The 22,151-nt window shown below is 45.2% G+C and overlaps 1 protein-coding gene across 1 annotated transcript in view; it reads left to right on the top strand.

Annotated features, from left to right (window-relative positions):
- Window positions 1-22,151, top strand: part of OGA (O-GlcNAcase) — a 314,455-nt gene that overhangs the window by 72,354 nt on the left and 219,950 nt on the right. The window contains exon 5 of the mRNA XM_030202855.1: window positions 16,270-16,441. Within this exon, the coding sequence (XP_030058715.1) occupies window positions 16,270-16,441 (172 nt within the window). The remainder of the gene's footprint in view (window positions 1-16,269; window positions 16,442-22,151) is intronic.

Below are 22,151 nucleotides of genomic sequence, written 5' to 3'. Positions count from 1 at the left end.
AGACACTCGTGCTAGTACGGGCATGGTGAGCGATGATTCTTCCTGCTTGATGGAACTGGCAGCGGGCGCCATTTTGGAAGCGCCGCATGACTCGACCCTCACGATTGTGGAGGAGTCTGAGTGCAGTGGGATGCCTAGTTTCGAGGCTGCTAGAGGAGCTCCTTCCTCCGCTTCTCCTAATTCGGGGGCGGAGGGCCAGGGTGAGTTTTTCTCCCCGGAATTTGTGCTGCTGATGCACAAGGCCTTTATATTAAAAAGAGCTGTGCCGGAGGCGGCTGCCGCTTTGTTGCGGACTGGATTCCCACCCGGTTTTGATATCCCTGTGGTGGCTGTTGATTTTACTTCTTCCTTAGCGTCCCTCCGGACCGGCCCAGAATGTGACTGATGGGTTGTGTACGCCTTCCAGCAGGTGGAGACTGAGAAAAAAGTTGTGACTCTAGCCAGCCAATAAGAGCCCTTGCCAGCTAGAGAAAGATCCAGTAATCTCAGTCTCCAGCAGGTGGAAGGTGGTGAGCCCTTCAGTCTCAGTCTTTTCTATACTTTTTTCTCTTTTGGTTAACTTTTAAAGTGTTGGTATGCTTTTTGTTCTGTGTCCCTGTGCATTTGTTTAAAAATAAAAAAACAAAAACCTGCTATTTGATGCCTGAAACCCCTGTGGGTCCCTCAGAGCCTTGGGGCTGCTGCACTCGGAACTAAGGCCGAGTCACTCCCCCCCATCCTCCCTGGTGCTGGCTCATTTGTCTTCAGCCAGCCTGTTTGCTTTTTCAAGCAATTTAAGAGTTTCCTAAAGCCCCTGGAGGAGGGAAGCTTTAGAAGAGGGAGAGGCAGCTGCTGTTTTAAAAAAGAAAGAAAAAGCCTCCCGGTCTGCTGTGTAAGCAGAGCCGTTTCTGGGCAGTAAGAAGGAGCAAGGCAGCTCAGAGGTTAACTGATCAGCTGTTTCTTGTTTGTTTTGTTTTCTGATGTAAGGGAACTATTCAATTGCAGCAGCCAGGTTTAGGGGCTGCTGTGTGGTCCCTTTTGGGTTCAATTCTGAAGGACTACCAGGGTGCTGGTTTTCTCTCCTTGGGTGCCGATTTCCGTGGGGAAACCATTTTGAATAGTTTTATAGAGGAGGAAAGAGAACGCAGCAAGAGAGACAGTTGTCTGATGCAGAGAGCTTAGTGCTTGGTGTTTTAGACAGGAGCATGTGGCTAGGGAGGTTTTTACTCTTCCTACCTTTCTTTTATTGGGTGTTTTTTGACACATATTCACTACATTTCTCATTACCTGGCAGGGGGTCATGCAGCTCTAGGCACGGGCACAGAATGTAATGCATGAATCAACTGCTGTCTTTGCCCTCTCTGGTCAAAACAGCAAGGGAAACATCTCAGATAAGCAGGCTAAGCTCATGTCTCTAGCTTCCTGGATAAAAATATTTTTGATTGCCCATTCAATCTATGCTCTCAGCCAAGGTTTGCTCTGCAGCATGTTTTGCATGGCTTCCTCAATTTTAAAATGATTTCTATATTTCCTTCTCAATGCTGTCAGCCACATTGAGCCTGGAAATATGTGAGAAAATGTGTGATACAAATGCAGCAGATAAATGCTGTGACTGTCATTTTTATGCTGCTGAGATCTGTAATGTTATGCAGTTCTACAGATGGCTAGTTTGGGGGTACAGCCAGTTTGGTTGTCCACTGTTAGCAATTCTCTTGTGGGGAGCACCATATATATACAGTGGTGGAAATAAGTATTTGATCTTTTGCTGATTTTGTAAGTTTGCTCACTGACAAAGACATGAGCAGCCCATAATTGAAGGGTAGGTTATTGGTAACAGTGAGAGATAGCACATCACAAATTAAATCCGGAAAATCACATTGTGGAAAGTATATGAATTTATTTGCATTCTGCAGAGGGAAATAAGTATTTAATCCCTCTGGCAAACAAGACCTAATACTTGGTGGCAAAACCCTTGTTGGCAAGCACAGCGGTCAGACGTCTTCTGTAGTTGATGATGAGGTTTGCACACATGTCAGGAGGAATTTTGGTCCACTCCTCTTTGCAGATCATCTCTAAATCATTAAGAGTTCTGGGCTGTCGCTTGGCAACTCGCAGCTTCAGCTCCCTCCATAAGTTTTCAATGGGATTAAGGTCTGGTGACTGGCTAGGCCACTCCATGACCCTAATGTGCTTCTTCCTGAGCCACTCCTTTATTGCCTTGGCTGTATGTTTTGGGTCATTGTCGTGCTGGAAGACCCAGCCACGACCCATTTTTAAGGCCCTGGCGGAGGGAAGGAGGTTGTCACTCAGAATTGTACGGTACATGGCCCCATCCATTCTCCCATTGATGCGGGTGAAGTAGTCCTGTGCCCTTAGCAGAGAAACACCCCCAAAACATAACATTTCCACCTCCATGCTTGACAGTGGGGACGGTGTTCTTTGGGTCATAGGCAGCATTTCTCTTCCTCCAAACACGGCGAGTTGAGTTCATGCCAAAGAGCTCAATTTTTGTCTCATCATCCAGGTGTTCACTGGCAAACTTCAGACGGGCCGTCACATGTGCCTTCCGGAGCAGGGGGACCTTGCGGGCACTGCAGGATTGCAATCCGTTATGTCGTAATGTGTTACCAATGGTTTTCGTGGTGACAGTGGTCCCAGCTGCCTTGAGATCATTGACAAGTTCCCCCCTTGTAGTTGTAGGCTGATTTCTAACCTTCCTCATGATCAAGGATACCCCACGAGGTGAGATTTTGCGTGGAGCCCCAGATCTTTGTCGATTGACAGTCATTTTGTACTTCTTCCATTTTCTTACTATGGCACCAACAGTTGTCTCCTTCTCGCCCAGCGTCTTACTGATGGTTTTGTAGCCCATTCCAGCCTTGTGCAGGTGTATGATCTTGTCCCTGACATCCTTAGACAGCTCCTTGCTCTTGGCCATTTTGTAGAGGTTAGAGTCTGACTGATTCACTGAGTCTGTGGAAGGTGTCTTTCATACAGGTGACCATTGCCGACAGCTGTCTGTCATGCAGGTAACGAGTTGATTTGGAGCATCTACCTGGTCTGTAGGGGCCAGATCTCTTACTGGTTGGTGGGGGATCAAATACTTATTTCCCTCTGCAGAATGCAAATAAATTCATATACTTTCCACAATGTGATTTTCCGGATTTAATTTGTGATGTGCTATCTTTATTTATTTATTTATTTATTGCATTTGTATCCCACATTTTCCCACCTCTTTGCGGGCTCAGTGTGGCTTACAATAAGATATGAATAGTAGAAATACATTTGTAACAACTTGAATATGGAATACATTGTGCAGAGTTGTGTGAGACATTCGATTATCATTAGGAATATAACAATGGGACATCAACATAGAAACATTGGGAGGAGACAGTGGGACAATTGATTACAGGATGAGGGATCTGAAGTGGATGTATGTTGCATTGATGAACATTGAGTATGGACTCTGTGTTTTGGTTCTTTCCGTAAGTTTGTTCAAACAGGTACGTCTTCAGTAGTTTTCGGAAGGAAGCTTGTTCGTTAATCATTCTTAGGTTGCGCGGTAGTGTATTCCAGGCCTGCGTGCTCATGTGGGAAAAGGTTGACGCGTGTAGCGTCTTGTACTTCAGGCCCTTGCAAGTGGGGAAGTGGAGGTTGAGGTATGTTCTGGATGACCTTTTAGCGTTTCTGGGTGGTAGGTCTATTAGTTCAGACATGTACGTTGGGGCTTCGCCGTAGATGATCTTATGGACTAGTGTGCAAACTTTGAAAGTAACGCATTCCTTAAGTGGAAGCCAATGTAATTTCTCTCGTAGTGGTTTCGCCCTTTCGTATCTTGGTTTTCCGAGGATGAGCCTGGCTGCTGTGTTCTGGGCTGTTTGAAGTTTCCTCATGATTTGCTCTTTGCAGCCCGCGTATAGTGAGTTGCAGTAGTCCAGGTGGCTGAGGACGAGGGATTGCACTAGGCTGCGGAAGACAAATCTTGGGAAGAATGGTCTTATCCTTTTCAATTTCCACATGCCGTAGAACATCTTCTTGGTTGTATTGTTTGCGTGGGTTTCGAGTGTTAGGTGGCGGTCGATGGTGACTCCAAGGATTTTTAGTGTTTCTGAGACTGGGAGGTTTAGGGTTGGTGTGTTTATAGCGCTGAATTCATTTGTGTTGTATTGGGAGGTGAGTATCAGGCATCGGGTTTTTTCTGCGTTTAATTTCAGGCGGAATGCGTCAGCCCATGTGTTCATGACGTGTAGACTTTGATTGATTTCGTTGGAGATTTCTTTGGTGTCTTGTTTGAATGGGATGTATATTGTTACATCATCGGCGTATATATACGGGTTGAGCTTATGGTTTGATAAGAGTTTTGCTAAAGGGATCATCATTAGGTTGAAAATGGTTGGTGAAAGAGGTGATCCTTGTGGGACTCCACATACAGGTGTCCATGCCTTGGACGTGGTTGAGTTAGATGTGACTTGATATGAACGTAGGGTTAAGAACCCCTTGAACCAGTTCAGGACATTTCCTCCTATGCCAAAATGTTCGAGTATGTGTAGCAGGATTCCATGATCTACCATGTCGAAGGCGCTTGACATGTCAAATTGTAGGAGGAGTATATTGTTGCCAGTTGCGATGATTTGTTTGAATTTGGTCATAAGGGTGATTAATATTGTTTCTGTGCTATGATTCGATCGGAATCCTGATTGGGCGTCATGCAGTATTGAGTGTTTATCTAGGTAGTTTGTGAGTTGTTTAGTTACCATACCTTCAGTTAGCTTGGTTATTAGTGGTATAGATGCTATTGGCCTGTAGTTGGTTATTTCGCTCGTGTTTTTCTTTGTATCTTTAGGAATAGGGGTGAGCAAGATTTTTCCTTTTTCTTTTGGGAAGAGTCCATTTTGTAGCATGTAGTTTATGTGGTTTGTTAAGTCTATTATGAATTTCTGGGGAGCGGATTTCATGAGGCTGTTTGGACATATGTCTAGTTTGCAGTTGGATTTAGCATATCTTTTAAGAGTTTTTGAGATGAGGTCTTCTGGCAGTTGTTCAAATTCGGTCCAGGTTCTGTCTGCTGGGAATATTCCATCTTCTGGATCTAGGCAGTCTAGAAGAGTGGTGTATTCTGTAGGGCTGGTGGGTATCTTGTGCCGTAGTAGTATAATTTTCTCCTTGAAGTATGTCGCTAGGTTGTCGACACTTGGTGTATCTTTGTCGTTGGTTGTAACTGGTGAGGTGTCTAATAGTTTGTTCACGAGGTTGAAGAGTTTATGTGTGTCTTTGTAGTTTGGTCCTATTAATGTTTTGTAGTGAAGTCTTTTTGTCTGTTTTATGGTATATTTGTATTTTCTCCGAAGTAGTTTCCAGTCATTTAGTGTTTGTTCGTCTCTCTTTTTGTTCCAGGCTCGTTCTAGTCTCCTGACTTGTGTTTTTAGTTTTTTCAGCTCTTCGGTGAACCATGGATTTGCGTTTTTCCTGTGTGTTGTTCTGGTTTGGACTGGGGCGATTTTGTCTAATGTTGTTGTGCTTATGTCATCCCATTCTTGGAGGAATTGGATGGTGTCAGCATTTGTAGTCCATTCGTTCTGGTAAATCTGTTGCCAGAATGTTGTGGGGTCTATTTTCCCTCTCGTTGTGTAGGTTGTTCGCTCATGTTTATTATTCGTGTTTAGTTGTGTTTTTTGCCAGCAGAGAGTGACATTTGCTCTATGGTGGTCTGACCATGGTGTTGGTGTCCATCTTGTGTTAGCGAGTATGATAGTTGAGTCCGGTTCTAATCTATTCGTTATGATATCTAGTGTGTGTCCTTTTTCGTGAGTTGGTTGTATGTTGGGTGTTTGCAGATCCCAGAGTTTTAGGAATTCTTTGAATTCTCTTGTACTTGGTAGGGTGTTATCTTCTAGGTGTAGGTTGATGTCGCCTATCTCTCACTGTTACCAATAACCTACCCTTCAATTATGGGCTGCTCATGTCTTTGTCAGTGGGCAAACTTACAAAATCAGCAAGGGATCAAATACTTATTTCCACCACTGTATATTCATAGGGTTTCAAGCTCATCTTTTCTGTTCTGTCTTCCCCCCCTCCCCCTCCTTTTTTCCACCTTTCAGTGGAATAGGTCTGGAATACTTAGCTTTTAAGGCAGTCTTTTCAAGCTTCACCTTACAATGTTTTTCGTATAACCTTAGTCCAATGCTGGGCTAGCTCCAGTGAAAAGCAGCAGCATTAGATTTCTAGGGCGTGTGCACAGCTGTCTCCTACCTGTTTTTAGTGTCAACACTGTCTTCTAACTAGCCAGTTCGTTTCAGCCATAGGTAGGGCTTGTAGTCTTTTTTTTGTATGATCAGATTCATGCGCTAGAAGCTGAATGGGAATATAAGAGCATAACTGTTTGTCTTTCTTGGACAGACAGTAGGTCCATTACGCTCAGAGTCCCGCCTCCAATAGTAGCCACATCTGCTCCCAGGCGGTCCATTGAATGTCTGGTTTTTGGTTTAGACACTTAGTGCTGATTTTTGCAGCACTATCCAGTTAATTCTCTTTGAATTCTGATTCCTTTGGGGGGTTTTCCCCAACAAGTCGCCTACCAGTAAGGTTCTGTATTGACGCAATTTCAGGTGTGTTAGCATTTTGGCATGCCTCTGTTTTTATATGTCTTACTGCTGTCACACGCATGCTAATTAGTACTCGTGCTCTCAGCAATGAAGTTGTGCAGGTTTAGTCTCTTCTCCCTGTTGGTGCTTCTTGGTGGGCCCAGACTGCTTCGGCTCAGTGGGTCTTGGAGATTATTCAAGTAGGGTACGCGTTATTCGCTTTCCCTTTGCTGGTGGTTTTCCGCAGGATCTCCTTACCGGGTTGGGAGCAAATGCCGGGGCCGTCAGAGCTTCTCTCTGCAGGGTTCTGCAATTTCAAACCATTTCTCCTGTCTCTTGGGAGGATCAGTGTCAGATCTTTACTCCATTTGTTTTCTAGTTCACAAGAAAGAGGGTTCTTTCCGTCCAATTTTAGATCTCTAGACAGATAAGCTAGACCTTTAGGTGCTCTCTTATCGGTTGATACCTTTATGGTTCGTTTATTATTTTAGTGCAGTCAGGGGAGTTTCTGACCTCTCTCGATCTTACAGAGGCCTACTTTCACATTCTTGTTCGTCCTGCACACCAACGTTTCCTTCGTTCTTTTTGTTTTGCAGGGCTAGTCCACCATTTTCAGATGGCGTCTCTTCCTCGTGCCTTTTCTAATGTCAGAGTAGTTGTGGTGGCGGTTCTCTCAACGGAGCCCATTGTAGTGCATCCTTTATTTGGACGATTGGTTGCTGGTACAGTCCTTGCAGTCCCTAGGTTGGGTAGTCGATGTACAGAAAAGCAGTCCATGTGCAGAAAAGCAGTCTTCTTCTTTCTCAGTTCATTGAGTATTTTGGGGTCAGGTTCGACACGAGGCAGGTTTGCATGCTGTTCTGTCGGCCCCAGTCAGCAGGTTGCAGACTCAAATTTGTCATTTTGGGCTGATTTCCAGCCCGCCAGCAGTAGGTTCTCTACAGGTTTTGGTAGCTCTGTTGGTAGCGATCTAGGCGGTGACTGGACCTGGACTCAAGTGACATATTGTCAGAGCTCACTCTTGGTCGAGGTGCTCATCTCAGAAGTTTTTTTTCCCACATCAAACTTTGCCTCTTTCGCTCCAAGTGAAGACCAGTCTATGTTGGCGGCTTCGGGAGTCCAATTGATCCAAATGTATTCCTCTAGCTCAGTCCAGCTGTTCTGTAGTGCCAGCAGTTGCCAGTCTCCTTGCCTGGGGAGCTCACTGTCAGAGGCAGTTTGCTCTCACTTTTTGGTCTTGTCAGAATACATTGTTTTCAATCTACCTTTTCGGGACCACAATCATTTTTCTGGATTTACAGAGGTGTTTTATTCTTCTCAGAGGCCGAGCATTTCCAGTACGGTCGGACAAGGCCACAGCGGTCGCAATTTTCAATTGCTAAGGAGAAACAGGGAGTCTCCCATTGGAGCGAGAGGTACTGCTACTGTTTCAATGCGTGGAGGTCCATCCGTGGGTTCTTTCAGCGGCTCAGGTAGCAGGGATCCTAAATGTTCAGGCAATTTTGTCTCTCTCATCGCATACTCGTTTCTGCAAAGTGGTCACTCAGTGAGGTGGCGTCTCAGCTGTTAGTCGATTGTTTGGGGGGGGGCTCCCTGAATGGATTGGTTTGCCTTCTCTGGCAATGCAAAATTTCCTCTATGCTTCGGTCGTCGAAAGGATCCCTTAGTGCAGGGTGTGGACGATCTTCTACAATCCTGCTCAGCCGGTCTAAGGCATGCTTCTGATAAAGCATTTTCGTGAGAAGGTACAGACGCACAGGGGATGTCTGTCTTTGGTGGAAACGGACTGGCCTCAAAGCATGTGGTGAGCCGACCTTCGGCGTCGTCTGGATGGCATTCTCTTCAGATTTCCGGTCCTGCGACATCTCTTGTCGTAGAGTTGTGTCGTTCATCCGCTTCGGATTGATTGTGTCTAATGGCCTGGCTCTGGTTCCTGCTAAACTGGTTAAATTAAGTTATTCTGAGCAGGTCGTTGAGTTTATGCTTCGCTCTCGTCAACGTTCTGTATGTCGTTGAGGGTTATGCGCACTAGGAGCATATTTCAGTACGGGGTAAAGGCTATGGCCTATATCTTTTTAGTGTTTTGCTTCCACAAATTTTGGATTTTTCACAGTAGGGCTGTGACAAAGGCCTTCCTTTGGCCTCTCTTAAGGTGCAGTTTCCGGCTTTGCCGCCTTTCCGTGGTCCTATCCAAGGGAGGTCTCTAGCTAGTCATCCGGATGTGGTCCGTTGGTTTTTGCGGAGGGTTAATATTCTTCGTCCCTCCTCGCAATTTTCCTTTACTCGGGATCTGATTTTTCTGTTGTTCTGCTTACTGTTCTTGCTAAGATTCTCTTGGAGCTTTTGTTGTCCTCTTCTTGAAGGACTTGTTTATGAAGACAGTATTTTTGGTGGCTGTTTCGGTTAGGCAAGTTTTCGGAGTTGCAGGCGCTGTCGGGTAGTTTTCCGTTTTTACAGTTCGGGTCCGATCAAGTAGTGGTCCGGACTGCCTTTTTTTTTTTTCTTTCTTCCTTAGGTGGTGCCTCAGTTTTCATATTTCTCAGCCGGTGCTATTGCCTGTCTTCGGTTCTCTTTCTGGATCTGAAGAGCAGCGGTTTTGAGGTATTTGGGTGTCAAACGGGTGTAGTACCACGATATTAGGTTTACTGTTGGCATCCGGTATTTTGTTTCTTTCTTCTGATTGGAGGTGTGGTTCAGGACCTCTAGCCTCTCTATTTCTTGATGGCTCTAAGTAATGATTGCTTCAGCTTAGTCTTTTTCTGGGACGCCTGTTCCAGGGCATTTCAAGGCTCGTTTTACAAGAGATCAGTCAGTCTCGTCGGCAGAGGGTTGTCTGCTGCCTTTAGAAGCTATTTGTAAGGCAGCGTCTGCGTCGTCTCTGCATTCTTTTTTCTGAGCATTACCGTTCGGACGTTCTCGGTCGTTGTCAAGTTGTTTTAGATCGCGCATTGGTCCCTCCCATATTTTCACTGCTTTGATACTTCCCATCAGTCACATTCTGGGCCGGTCCGGAGGGACGCTAAGGAAGGGTAAATTAGACCTTACCTGCTAATTTGCTTTCCTTTAGTCCCTCCGGACCGGCCCAGATCCCTCCCTTCAGATATCGGTGTTTGTTTGGAGCGGTGTTGTTAGTTTCTTGATCTATATAGTAAAAAAAAAAGAAGAAAAATCTTTCTGAAATGTCCTCTATGAAGGACCATGATATGTTTGAAGGCACTCACCCGTTGTTGGCAATGTGCCGGTGGCTGCTCAGGTTTTTGGATGCACAGGTTCTGTGTTTTTACTATGGTTTTCCTTCTGCTTTGGTACTTTATTACTGGATCTTTCTCTAGCTGGCAAGGGCTCTTATTGGCTGGCTAGAGTCACAACTTTTTTCTCAGTCTTCACCTGCTGGAAGGCGTACACAACCCATCAGTCACATTCTGGGCCGGTCCGGAGGGACTAAAGGAAAGCAAATTTGCAGGTAAGGTCTAATTTACCCTTCCCCCGAGCGTTGGACTGATGCTAAACGTAGACAGGTAAATTCCCTGTCTGAGAGTGGCGTTTGTCCCTTTTCCTCCCCGTGGTCTGGCTGTGGGGAATCTGAGGTATCTGCCAGGCCCTCATGGATGGATGATCCAGACGAGGGTGCCTGTTTGCCACAGGACTTGGATGATCCTAAAGCGGTTTGGATTTTCCACCGCGACGAGCTGCCAGCTCTCATTTCTGACGCCTTGCAGACCCTGTTGATGATCCGGCCGAGGGCGATGCTATTTGGAGAGGAAATGGAAAAGATTGTTAAAGACCTAGGGGACTCTAAGTCCCAGCGGTTACCCGAGGATAGGCCGAGGCCTTCTTCCAAAGGTCCTGTTTTTCCCTCCTCTGCTGGGTTTTCTCAACATGCCCGTTTTTAGCAGAGGAACTCCTTTTGCACGGACAAACGTTCCGCGGCGGCCGGGTCTCGGCCAGGAGGAGTTCAGGGGCATCCTCTACAATGATGGGACGCCGGTCCACTCGTCGATTCCTGCAGTAGGAGGGCATCTTTACCTCGAGGAGTGGACCAAGATTTCTTTGGATCAGTGGGTCCTGGACCAGATCAGAGAATGTTACCGATTGGAATTCAATGCCCCGGTGAGAGACACATTTTTGGAGTCTCGATGTGGCACTGCCGTCAAACGGGCGGTGGTAGAGGAGACCTTGCAAGTCTTGCTGCAGCTCGGAGCGGTGATTCCGGTGCCTTAAGTCAACGAGGCCCTAAGAGTATGACATTTTCGCATGGAAACTCTGCACTCCGTCATTGCGGCGGTACAGCCAGGAGAGTTTCTTACGTCTCTGGACCTCAAAGAAGCATATTTGTACATTCCTGTTTGGCCTCCGCATCAGCGGTTTCTCCAGTTTGCGGTTTTGGGCCAACATTTGCAGTTTCTGGCCTTGCCTTTTGGCCTAGCCACAGCTTACCCTTACCTTTTCCAAGGTGATGGTGGTGTTGGCTGCTTTTCTCAGGCGAGAGGGTATCAGAGTTCACCCTTATCAGAGCGGATTTGGCAGACGAAAGCCGTTTTGCCACGACCAGAGTTGTTACAGTTCTGCAGACTCTGGGCTGGGTGGTCAGTATACCCAAATGTCGCCTGACCCCCTCTGTCTCTCGAGTATTTTGGGGTCCGATTCGACATGACCTCAGAGTTCATCTTTCTCCCCGACCACAGGCGATGCAAGCTTCAGAATTAGGTCTGCTCCTGCAGATTCCTCGTCCTCGAGCTTGGGACTTTGTTCAGCTCCTGGGTAGATGACGGCCACCATGGAGGTGGTTCCCTGGGCGAGAGCTCATATGAGGCCGCTGCAGATTGCTCTGCTTCAGCAATGATCTCCGATTTCCCACGAATACTAGCGCAGGTTAACATGGCTCCCTGACAACTGCCCAAAACTGTTATGTTCTCGTATGATGGTAGGCAAAGTTAACTGGGGAAATCTCACATAAAATAAGATATCATCCGCAAACAAAGCTATTTTATGCTCTGTGCCCCCTATCTGGATCCCTTTTATATCGGGTAAGGAGCGAACCCGCTGAGCAAATGGTTCAGTAGATAAAGCAAACAGCAGGGGAGAAAGGGGACAGCCCTGTCTGGTTCCCCGTCTGGATAGGAAATTGTGAAGAATAGCCCCCATTCACTTTAATTTGTGCTGTGGGGGCCTTGTAGAGACACTGCAACCAACCAAGAAATTTAGGACCAAAACCCATAAAGCGCAGGACTTCCCATAAATATGACCAATCGACTCTTTATCAAATGCTTTTTCAGCGTCCGTAGTTAACAAGGCTAGGGGGTCCCCCTGCAACTGCGCTCCCCAGGTTATATTTAAAGTCCACCTGACGTTATCTGACACCGGGGCACAAAGCCAGACTGATCTACATGAATAAGTTTATTTTATTTATTTTTGTTACATTTGTACCCCGCACTTTCCCACTCATGGCAGGCTCAATGCGGCTTACATATTGTATACAGATACTTATTTGTACCTGGGTCAATGGAGGGTTAAGTGACTTGCCCAGAGTCACAAGGTGCTGCCTGTGACAGAAGTGGGGATTGAACTCAGTTCCTCAGTTCCCCAGGACCAAAGTCCACTACCCTAACCACTAGGCCACTCCTACCACTGTGGGAGTGCCTTACTTAAGCGGTTAGCCATAATCTTTGCTAAGATCTTTACATCAAAGTTGAGGAGTGAAATCAGCCGATAAGAGCCACAGAGCATTGGGTCTTTGCCAGGCTTTAAAATGACCGAGATCCCCGCCTCGTGCATACTGGGAGGAGGAGAGTGGCTCGAAAAACAGGCATTGCCTACCCTCCTCAGAAGAGGAGCCAATTCCGGAGCATAAATCTTATAAAATTTGGCAGTGTAACCATCCACCCCTGGAGCTTTACCCCCATTAAGACCTTTAACCACCTTTACAATCTCATCAATAGTTATTGGGGTCTCCAGCCCTCCCGGACAGTTTCAGGCAGTTCCTTCAGCCCAGCATTAGCTAAGTACTCATGGATCCTCAACAGTGGAACCCCCGCACCTCTGGAGTATAGATTAGTGTAAAACTGAACAAACTGCTCTCTAATCTCCCCATCCAGATAGAAAAGAACATCTCTAGGTCTCTTAATCTTAGCAATGGTATACAATGACTGATGTTTTTGAAGATAGCGAGCTAACATTCCCCCCACCTTTTCAAAGAATTTCTGTTGGGCCAAACGTCTACTAAATTCCATCGGATCCACCTGAAGCTGTTGCAACTCCACTCTACAAGCTAGTAATTGGGGCAATATGTTAGTCATCTCCCCCTCGGTGCAATGTCTCCAGCGTAGGCAGCTGCATGTGAATCTCTAGCTCCTGAGCACAGCGCTCCTGCTTACGTCTCGCTACCCACTTTATGAGGTGGTCTCGCACTACTGTCTTAAGAGCATCCCAAAGAATACCATCTGATACCTCCCCTGTGTCATTAAATTATTGGTAATTTTTGATAATTTCCTGCACCTCCTGACAAACTTTCACATCCCCCAAAATGGATTCATTCAATCTCCAAAAAGTATGGCGATCCTCCCCGCCTAATCCAAGCAAGTGAACCCAAACCGGGGCATGATCAGAGAAGCGTGGATGCTCTCAGTTTCAGTGTTTTGCACCTGTCCCCACAAGGGAGCGGCTGTACCAGAGAGCATCAATTCTTGTGTAGATCTGTTGTGCATGCGAATAAAAGGAATAAGAGCATTGACCTGGATGTTGCAATCTCCATACATAAGCAAATCTAAATCTTTGACCAAGTGCAGAAGTTTCTCTCTCTGGGCCATACCACTACCCCTCCCTCCCCTTGAATAGTCTCAGGGTTTTAAAGTGAAATTGAAGTCACCACCCAGAATCACTCGCCCAGAGGCGAAGTGAGAAAGGGGTACCTGCAGTGAATCAAAGAAGTCTCCCTGTCCCACATTAGAAGCGTATAAGTTGATAAGGGTTGCTTGCTGATTGTATAGGCGACCCCTGACTGCAATACATCTCCCCAGATCAGCTAGAAAAATATTCTCTTTGGTGAAGGGTATCCCTGACTTTATGTAGATCACTAGAATCCCCTGTTCTACCCCCCCTGGGGTGGTCCAAGAAAACAGCAGGGTAATCGATCTGCAAACTCCAAGATGGACACCAAACGAAGCAGATACGTATGTGGAAAACAATATTTAATTGATATGGATCAATAAAAAATTAACAAGCCCGACACAGGCCGTGTTTCGCCACACTGGGCTGCATCAGGGGCTACAAAACAAACAATCATATAACAATTAGAACAAATATAAAAGCAAGTAAACCTAAAAATAAATATAAAATAATAATTACATTTCATTACCATAATCTCATACTCGGCTGATAGTAATAGATCACCATGGTATTCTATTGCTATCAGCAGAGTATGAAATTATGGTAATGAAATGTAATTATTTTATATTTATTTTTTATGTTTACTTTTATATTTGTTCTAATTGTTATATGATTGTTTGTTTTGTAGCCCCTGATGCAGCCCAGTGGGGCGAAACACGGGCCTGTGTCGGGCTTGTTAATTTTGTATTGATCCATATCAATTAAATATTGTTTTCCACATAAGTATCTGCTTCGTTTGGTGTCTACCCCCCCTGGGGTCTGCAAGCATGTAGCACCCACTGTATTCTTTATGACAAAGCAGTAAGGCATACTTTTTCTTTATATGGGTTTCCTGGAACATGACCATGTCCCATTTGAGATGCCACAGCTCTCAGAAGATAATGCTTCTCTTTCCTGGATCATTTAAACCGTTGACATTCCAAGAACGCCCCCCCCCCCCCCCCCCCCCCAAAAAAAAAAAATAAATAAATAAATAAAATACCCCAATAACCGACCAGCTCCACCTCTGGCCAGTTAGGTCCCTGAGGAAGTATGCCGTCGCCGGAGGTAAGCACACTCACTCACTAGTATCAGTTACACCCCCAAGTCCCAAGTAGTATTAGAATGTAACAGCAGTAATATCACTCACCCCAATCATCTCATTAATCACTCTTCATACATACAGTAAAGCACAACCTAACCCCCGCTAAGGTACATAGCATGCCTGCCCCAAAGCAAGATCAAGTATATCTCATAAACAGAGGTCCTCTACGGAGCAGCTCTGCAGTCCTCAACGCAGAACACGCCAAATCACAAAACGTCAATTTGCTGCACTCGACTCGGACCAAGGTTCAGAGGGGGGGCGCCCCTTGCCCCCTCAAACATTTTGCCACTTATTGTGTGGAGTGTGGCGGGAGAGCCCGAGTCCCAGCCCTGTGCTGCTGTAGCTAGGGCCGGGAGGTCAGAACACCCCAGCTCCGAGAGGGCCCTCCAGGCCCCCCCTGTAGTTTGGACCCTTAGTGTCTGAGCACCAACAGAGAGTTGTAATCCAAAAGGATAAAGCCAGCGATAGCGTAGACCAGCTTTTTGGAAATATGCAGTCACTTCAAGGAAATCCCTACGAAGTTGGAGAGTCGTCTTGGCCAAATCTTGAAATACCTTGACCTTGCAGTTATTCTAGGTAATATCACCCAGAGTTTGGGCCTTTTTCCACATTGTCTCTTTCGCTGAGAAATCATGAAAGCACGTGATAATGTCCCGAGGTAGAGAGTTCCTCTGAGGCCCCAGACTTCGGTGGGCCCTATCCAAAGTAATAGAAGCAAACCATAAGTCACCCAATGTAGTCTCTCCCGAGTTCAGAAGTGAGGCACATATCTCTATGACCACTTGATCACTTTCTATGAGCTGGGCCTCCTCAGGCACACCTTTAAAACGCAGATTACATTGTCTGGATCTGTTCTTCAGGTCTTCCAGCGCCAGTTCCGTATCAGCCCTCAACTTCTGTTCCCTTTTAAGTTCCGTCTGTAGGGCTTGCAGATCATCCGTGAGATCGTCCATCCGCTTATCAGTTTGATCTAAACGATTCCCAATCTCTCTGACCTCATCTCAAAGTTCTCAAACTGCAGCCTGTATATCTTTTTGGCCCCGCAGTCATTTCAGATTTTAATTCCTTGAACCAGCGAGCAACATCTTGTTTGGTGAGTTCCATATCACTTTCCATTTGCTCCGCCTGGTCTGGATCGGTGTCAGAGTTCTCCGCCATCTTGGACCGCGTGTCTCTGCCTTCTGCAGCGTACTGTGCGCAGACACGCATTTATCTGCCGTAAACTTGAATTTGGCGAGTTTTTTCCACGCTGCTATACCTGAGGGGATATCGAGGGCTATTGGAGATGAGAGCAAACAAAGATTCTTGGGTGTATCGTTGATTACAGATCCCGCTCCAGCGGATCTTGGGAATCAAGCAGCCATCTCACAGCAGTGACGTCACTTCCTCCGTCGCATGTTAGAATTTTTACTCTCAATTCTGAGCTTTTGGAGAGCTGCTCATCCTAATGACATGCAGTGTCATTCACTTGTGTACTTGATCAATTCTGAGAAAGCATATATAATGTGTGATCAACAGTGGTCAAGCAGAAGCCCTAAATGTAGTTCAGGGGACCATGTGTATCGCTAGAAATGTAGCCTTCAAACCTAAATGTTTCATGATGTGATTTTAGTGTAAAAAGGAAATGCTGTTGCTACTGCTTTTGTGCAGGAGGACTTTAGAGACTGGAAATTATAGTTGACCATGTTTATCTTGCACAGAATTCAGTAAAACCCTGAATTGTGTTCATTTTTCTTTTAGGTGTCACAGTTTGGCTGTAAATCCTTTGCATTGCTGTTTGATGATATTGATCACAACATGTGCCCTGCTGATAAAGAGGTCTTCAGTTCTTTTGCTCACGCTCAGGTTTCAATCACAAATGAAATTTATCAGTATTTAGGAGAACCAAATACATTCCTCTTCTGTCCAACAGGTAATTATAATGGTGGTGATTAATGCAAATACTCTATTGCATATGACATGCTAAAATGTATCATTCTGTGTACATTTCGTATAGCTACAGTTCTCCAATAGCTCAGTCAGATGCATCGAAATTAATAGTTGAAAGCTATTTGAAAATTTGGTATTAAGGGGGAAAAAAAAGAAACTGTAAAAATTACTTTTCATTGCAAGTGGTGTTCTTTGCATTTTTCAAAAGGAAAACATTGTTAGTATATTCGTCTGTATGGCCATCCAATGCTTGACATCAGTGGCAAGGCCTATAGACTTGCTGAGTAGTGCTGAGCCATTGTGAAATAGAGTAAAAACAATACCATAAGAACATAATAGCCATACTGGGTCAGATCAATGGTCCACCCAGTATCCTGCTTCCAGTAGTGGCCAATCCAGGTCACAGGTACCTGGCAGAAACCCAAATAATAATGCTACCAATCCCAGGGAAGACATGCAGGCTTATTTTCGAAAGAGAAGGACGTCCATTTTTCGACACAAATCGAAACATGGGCGTCCTTCTCACAGGGTCGCCCAAATTGGCATAATCGAAAGCCGATTTTGGGCGTCCCCAACTTCTTTCCATCTCGGGGACGACCAAAGTTCCCAGGGGCGTGTCGGAGGCTTAGCGAAGGAGGGAATTGGGCGTGCCTAACACATGGACGTCCTCAACCCATAATGGGGAAAACAAGGGTGTCCTGGATGAACACTTGGACGATTTTACCTGGTCCTTTTTTTCTTATGATCAAGGCACAAAAAGGTGCCCGAACTGACCAGATGACCACCGGAGGGAATTGGGGATCACCTCTCCATACTCCCCCAGTGGTCACTAACCCCCTCCCACCCTCAAAAAAGAACTTTAAAAAATATTTTGTGGCAGCCTCAAATGTCTTACTCGGGTCCATCGCAGCAGTAGGCAGGTCCCTGGAGCAGTTTTAGTGGGTGCAGTGCACTTCAGGCAGGCGGACCCAGCCCCACCCCCCCTACCTGTTACACTTGTGGTGGTAAATGTGAGCCCTCCACAACCCACCAGAAACCCACTGTACTCGCATCTAGGTGCCCCCTTTCACCCGTAAGGCCTATGGTGTGGTGTACAGTTGTGGGTAGTGGGTTTTGGGGGGCTCAGCACACAAGGTAAGGGAGCTATGTACCAGGGAGCTTTTTCTGAAGTCCACTGCAGTGCCCCCTAGGGTGCCCGGTTGGTGTCCTGGCATGTGAGGGGGATCAGTGCACTACGAATGCTGGCTCCTCCCACGACCAAAGGGCTTGCATTTGTTCGTTTCTGAGATGGGCGTCCTTAGTTTCCATTATCACTGAAAATCAGAAACAACTATCTCTAAGGACGACCTAAATGTCAAGATTTGGGCGTCCCGACTGTATTATCGAAACGAAAGATGGATGCCCATCTTGTTTCGATAATACGGGTTTCCCCCGCCCCTTCGCCGGGATGTCCTGTGAGGACGTCCTCAGGAAAACTTGGGCGCCCCTTTCGATTATGCCCTCATGGCTTCCCCCCCGTGACTATTTCAATAGCAGACTATGAATTTTTCCTCCAAGAACTTGTCCAAACCTTTTTTTAAACCAAGATATGCTAACAACTGTTACCTCGTCCTCCAGCAATGAATTTCAGAGCTTAACTATTCTTTGAATGAAAAAAATATTTCCTCCTGTTTTAAAAGTATTTTCATATAGTTTCATTTAGTGTCCCCTGGTCTTTATACTTTCTGAAAGAGTGAAAAATCGATTAGCTTTTACCTGTTCTACACCACTCAGGATTTTTTAGACCTCAATAATATCTCTTCCCCCCCCCCCCCCCCCAGCCTTCTCTTTTCCAAGTTGAAGAGTCTAATCTCTTTAGACTTTCCTCATATGAGAGGAGTTCCATCCCCTTTATCATTTTGGCCGCCCTTTTTTGAACCTTTTCTAATGTTATGGTTTTTTTTTTTTTTGTTATGGCGACCAGAATTGAACGCAATACTCAAGGTGAGGTCGCACCATGGAGCGATACAGAGGCGGTATAATATTCTTGGTCTTACTTACCATCCCTTTCCTAATAATTCCTAGTATCCTATTTGATTTTTTTTTGGGCTGCCACCACACACTGAACAGAAAATTTCAGCTTGTTGTCTACAATGACACCTAGAACTTTTTCTTGAGTGTGGACTCCTAAGGTGGACCCTAGCATCAGGTAACTATGATTTGGATGATTCTTCTCAATGTGCATCACTTTGCATTTGTCCACATTAAAATTCATCTGCCATTTGGATGCCCAGTCTTTCAGTTTCCTAAGGTCTTCCTGCAATTTTTCATGGTCTGCATATGTTTTAACAACTTTGAATAGTTTTGTCATCTGCAGATTTTATCACCTTGCTTGTCAGTCTGATTTTCATATCATTTATAAATGTTAAATAGCACAGATCCCTGTAGCACTCCATTATTCACCCTCCTCCATTGGTAGAAATGGCCAATTAACTGTACCCTCTGTTTTCATTCCAATAACCCAGTGGTTCCCAGACCTGATCCTGGAGCAGTGCATGCAAATCTTTGTCATGAATATTCATTGTGGATATACTGAAAACTGGACTGGCTGGGGTGCCTCCAGGACAAGGTTTGGGAACCACTGCAATAACCAATTCTTAATCCTCAAAAGGACATTTCCTCCTGTCTCGTGACTCTTTAATTTTCTCAGGTGTCTCTCATGAGGAACTTTGTGAAAAGCTTTCTGAAAATCAAGATGCACTACAACAACCGCTCATCTTTATCCACATGTTTGTTCTAGCCTTCAAAGAAATGAAACAGATTGGTGAGGCGTGATTTCCCTTGGCTAAACCCATTCTAGCTCTGTTCCCATTAAACCATGTTTGTCTATGTGTTACGTAATTTTAGTCTTTATACTAGTTTCCACTATTTTTCCCGGTACTGAATTCAGGCTTATCGGTCGCATCTCCCCTGGAACCCTTTTTTTTTTTTTATTCTTTATTTATCAATTTAGATATATTAAACAAGCAAAAATAAACTTGTCAAGTAAATAACATCACTGTTTAACTATATAAGGAAATCAGTTAATATTCAAACATTTAGAGCATGTTAATTAAAGTCCACATTATTGAGATTCAAAAATTACATCATGGATTCCAAAAGAAAATAATTAAGGAAGCTTTCCTTTATCGGATGCTCATAGAAGATATCTTCTCTTAATATATAGGGTTCTAAGTTAATTACTCCCTTGTCCTTTTGCAGCTAAGAATGAAGAAAGCTGTGCCGGCTCATAAAACACATATTTATCCCCTGGAACCCTTTTTAAAAATCAGTATTACATTGGCCACCCTCTATTCTTTGGGTACTACAGATGATTTTAACAGCAGGTTACAGATCACTAACAGCAGATCAGCAGTTTCATGTTTGAGTTCTTTCAGTACCCTGGGGTGTATACCATCTGGTCCAGGTGAATTATCACTCTTTTCGATTTGTCTCGGTACATTTTTCAGGTTCACTGAGATTTCTTTGTTTATCCACATTGCCACCCTTTAAGAGTTGAGCACAGCAATACTTGTTGCCTTAGAATAGTTCTACTTTGTAGTTAATGTGTAAGATCCATCCTTTGAAATCAGACAGTGATATCTGTTGGTTTGATATGTTATCATATGTGGTTTAATTGTATTCTTAACAGGTGGCATGAATGAATAACACTCTGTTTAACTGCTCTACTTCCTTCCTTTGAGGTTGCACACGGAAGCAATATAGATGCATATGTGCACAGGCAACACAGATAAAAGCAAGTGCATGTATATAGATAATAGACAGGTTCAAAAGAATTTCATGATAGTGTTCCACATGCTTTCCCTACTTGTTTTAAGTTGCAACACAATTCTAGACATGTTTTATTGTTCTCTTTGTGAATATCATGATATAGGACCCCTACATTGCATGCCATTTCTATGTGTCATTGAACTGTTAACTCATTACTGAGGGCAGTACCATCACTATTTCTTAGTCCTTTTTACCCCCACCAGTATATAAGCATCGTGTGGTAACTGATTTTAAAGAGGAATTCAGTTCGAAAAATTGCATTCTCCAAAGACAAGCAAGCTTTCATATTCTCCCAGCTAGGTGATGTCATTCAACGGATCCCGGTGTGGACGCTAACGAGAGTAAGAACATTGTAGTAGCATCTCATTGCATATGTGCTGGTGCCTTCCCGCCTGCTGTGCTAGTCCGGGTTCCTCAGTCTCATTTTTTTTCTGCAGAGCAGGGAGGATGCGTTTTGCAGTGTTCTTTCAGTGCGGTGCCTTCCTGTGTGGGTAGTTTTTCTCAGCAAGTATTTTTTCTCTTTTTCTTATTTAATTTTCCTTTATTTTCACTAGATGTTTTGGCTCTTAACGTTTTTTTTCTTTATTTTTTGCAAGCTGCTAGGCCCGTTTAGGCCACACCAGCTAACTCAATTTGACCGTTGCTCCTTTTTCTGTTCACAATTTCACCGCTGCCCCTTTTTTGGTTCACAGTTGAGTAGTTTAATTTGGCCACAGTTCTTTCTCGATGTCCTAAAAGACCCCCAGTGGCTTAAAGAGGTGCGCCCAATGTAATCGTGTGATTTCTGCGATGGACCTGCACTCTTGGTACATTGGGTGCCTTGAGCCTGACCATGAGCTTAACTCTTATCTCTGTTTAAAAATGCAGTTGAAGACAGAGGGCACAGCAGATCCAACAGGAGAAATGTTTTGGCTCCTCAAAGTCCAGTATATCATCCTCGGCACTGAAAGCATCAATCTCGATGGCTGTCAAGAGTTCAACGCCCACTGGGAGTGCAACAGCATTGAGAAGGTCATCTCTCTCGAAATCGGGAGCTGAGAGCAAGCCCCGAGACTGGTCAGCATCTGCCCCAACACCAAGGACATGTACGGGTTCAATGCCGTCCTTATCTGCACCAGAGGACCGCAATGCTGAGCATTGAGGGAAGTCCAAGAAGCACAAGCATTGGTCCTTGTTGACACACGGTGCCAGGAGCACCGGGGCATCGACTTTAAGTACTCGAAGTTCTGGCACTGGGAAGAGAGCGTCTCCTCTTTTGAATGAGATGCCAGTGCGCAAGTCTCCGGGCAGCTAGGTCCCCACTACCAGTTTGGCACAGATGCCTTCTCAGGCTGCCTCTCTCTTGGCTCCACCTGCCTTTGCCGATGCCTTCATTCGATGAGTGGTTTCGAGCCATGGTCAGGGAGGAGATGGCATAGATGCTGCATTTGCAAACCCCTCAGCCATCAAAGATGCTTGTGCCAGCTACGTATCAGCCCCAGATTCTTCATGAGACTCAGTCTATGCCTGTGCAGGGATCCTCGATGCTGGCGTCTCGAATGGTGTTGACATTGACCCATCCACACTACCACTCTCAACATTGGGGGAGGAAGCTTCCCTGGAGTTGGAGTGTAGGGCTGTACCTCAGCTCTCTTTGGGGCATGGTCTTGGTTCCACTTAAGTGAGGCAGGCACACTCATTCACCAGGTCTGAGTGTGGTGAAAAGTCTGAGTAGGACAGTTCATGGAACTCTGAGGAGGATGCACACTGCTTCTCAGGGAAAGAGTCTTATGGCTTACCCTCTGATCCCTCTAAAAGAGATGTAAATCTCCACCAGAGGGTCTCTTTCACTGATTTTGCTAGGGAGATGACTTCTGCCATCCCATTTAAGTTAGAGATAGAGG

This window comes from Microcaecilia unicolor, chromosome 5 (assembly GCF_901765095.1).
Source record: "Microcaecilia unicolor chromosome 5, aMicUni1.1, whole genome shotgun sequence".
Taxonomy (NCBI): Eukaryota; Metazoa; Chordata; class Amphibia; order Gymnophiona; family Siphonopidae; genus Microcaecilia; species Microcaecilia unicolor.
This window is presented reverse-complemented; position numbering and strand designations above follow the sequence as displayed.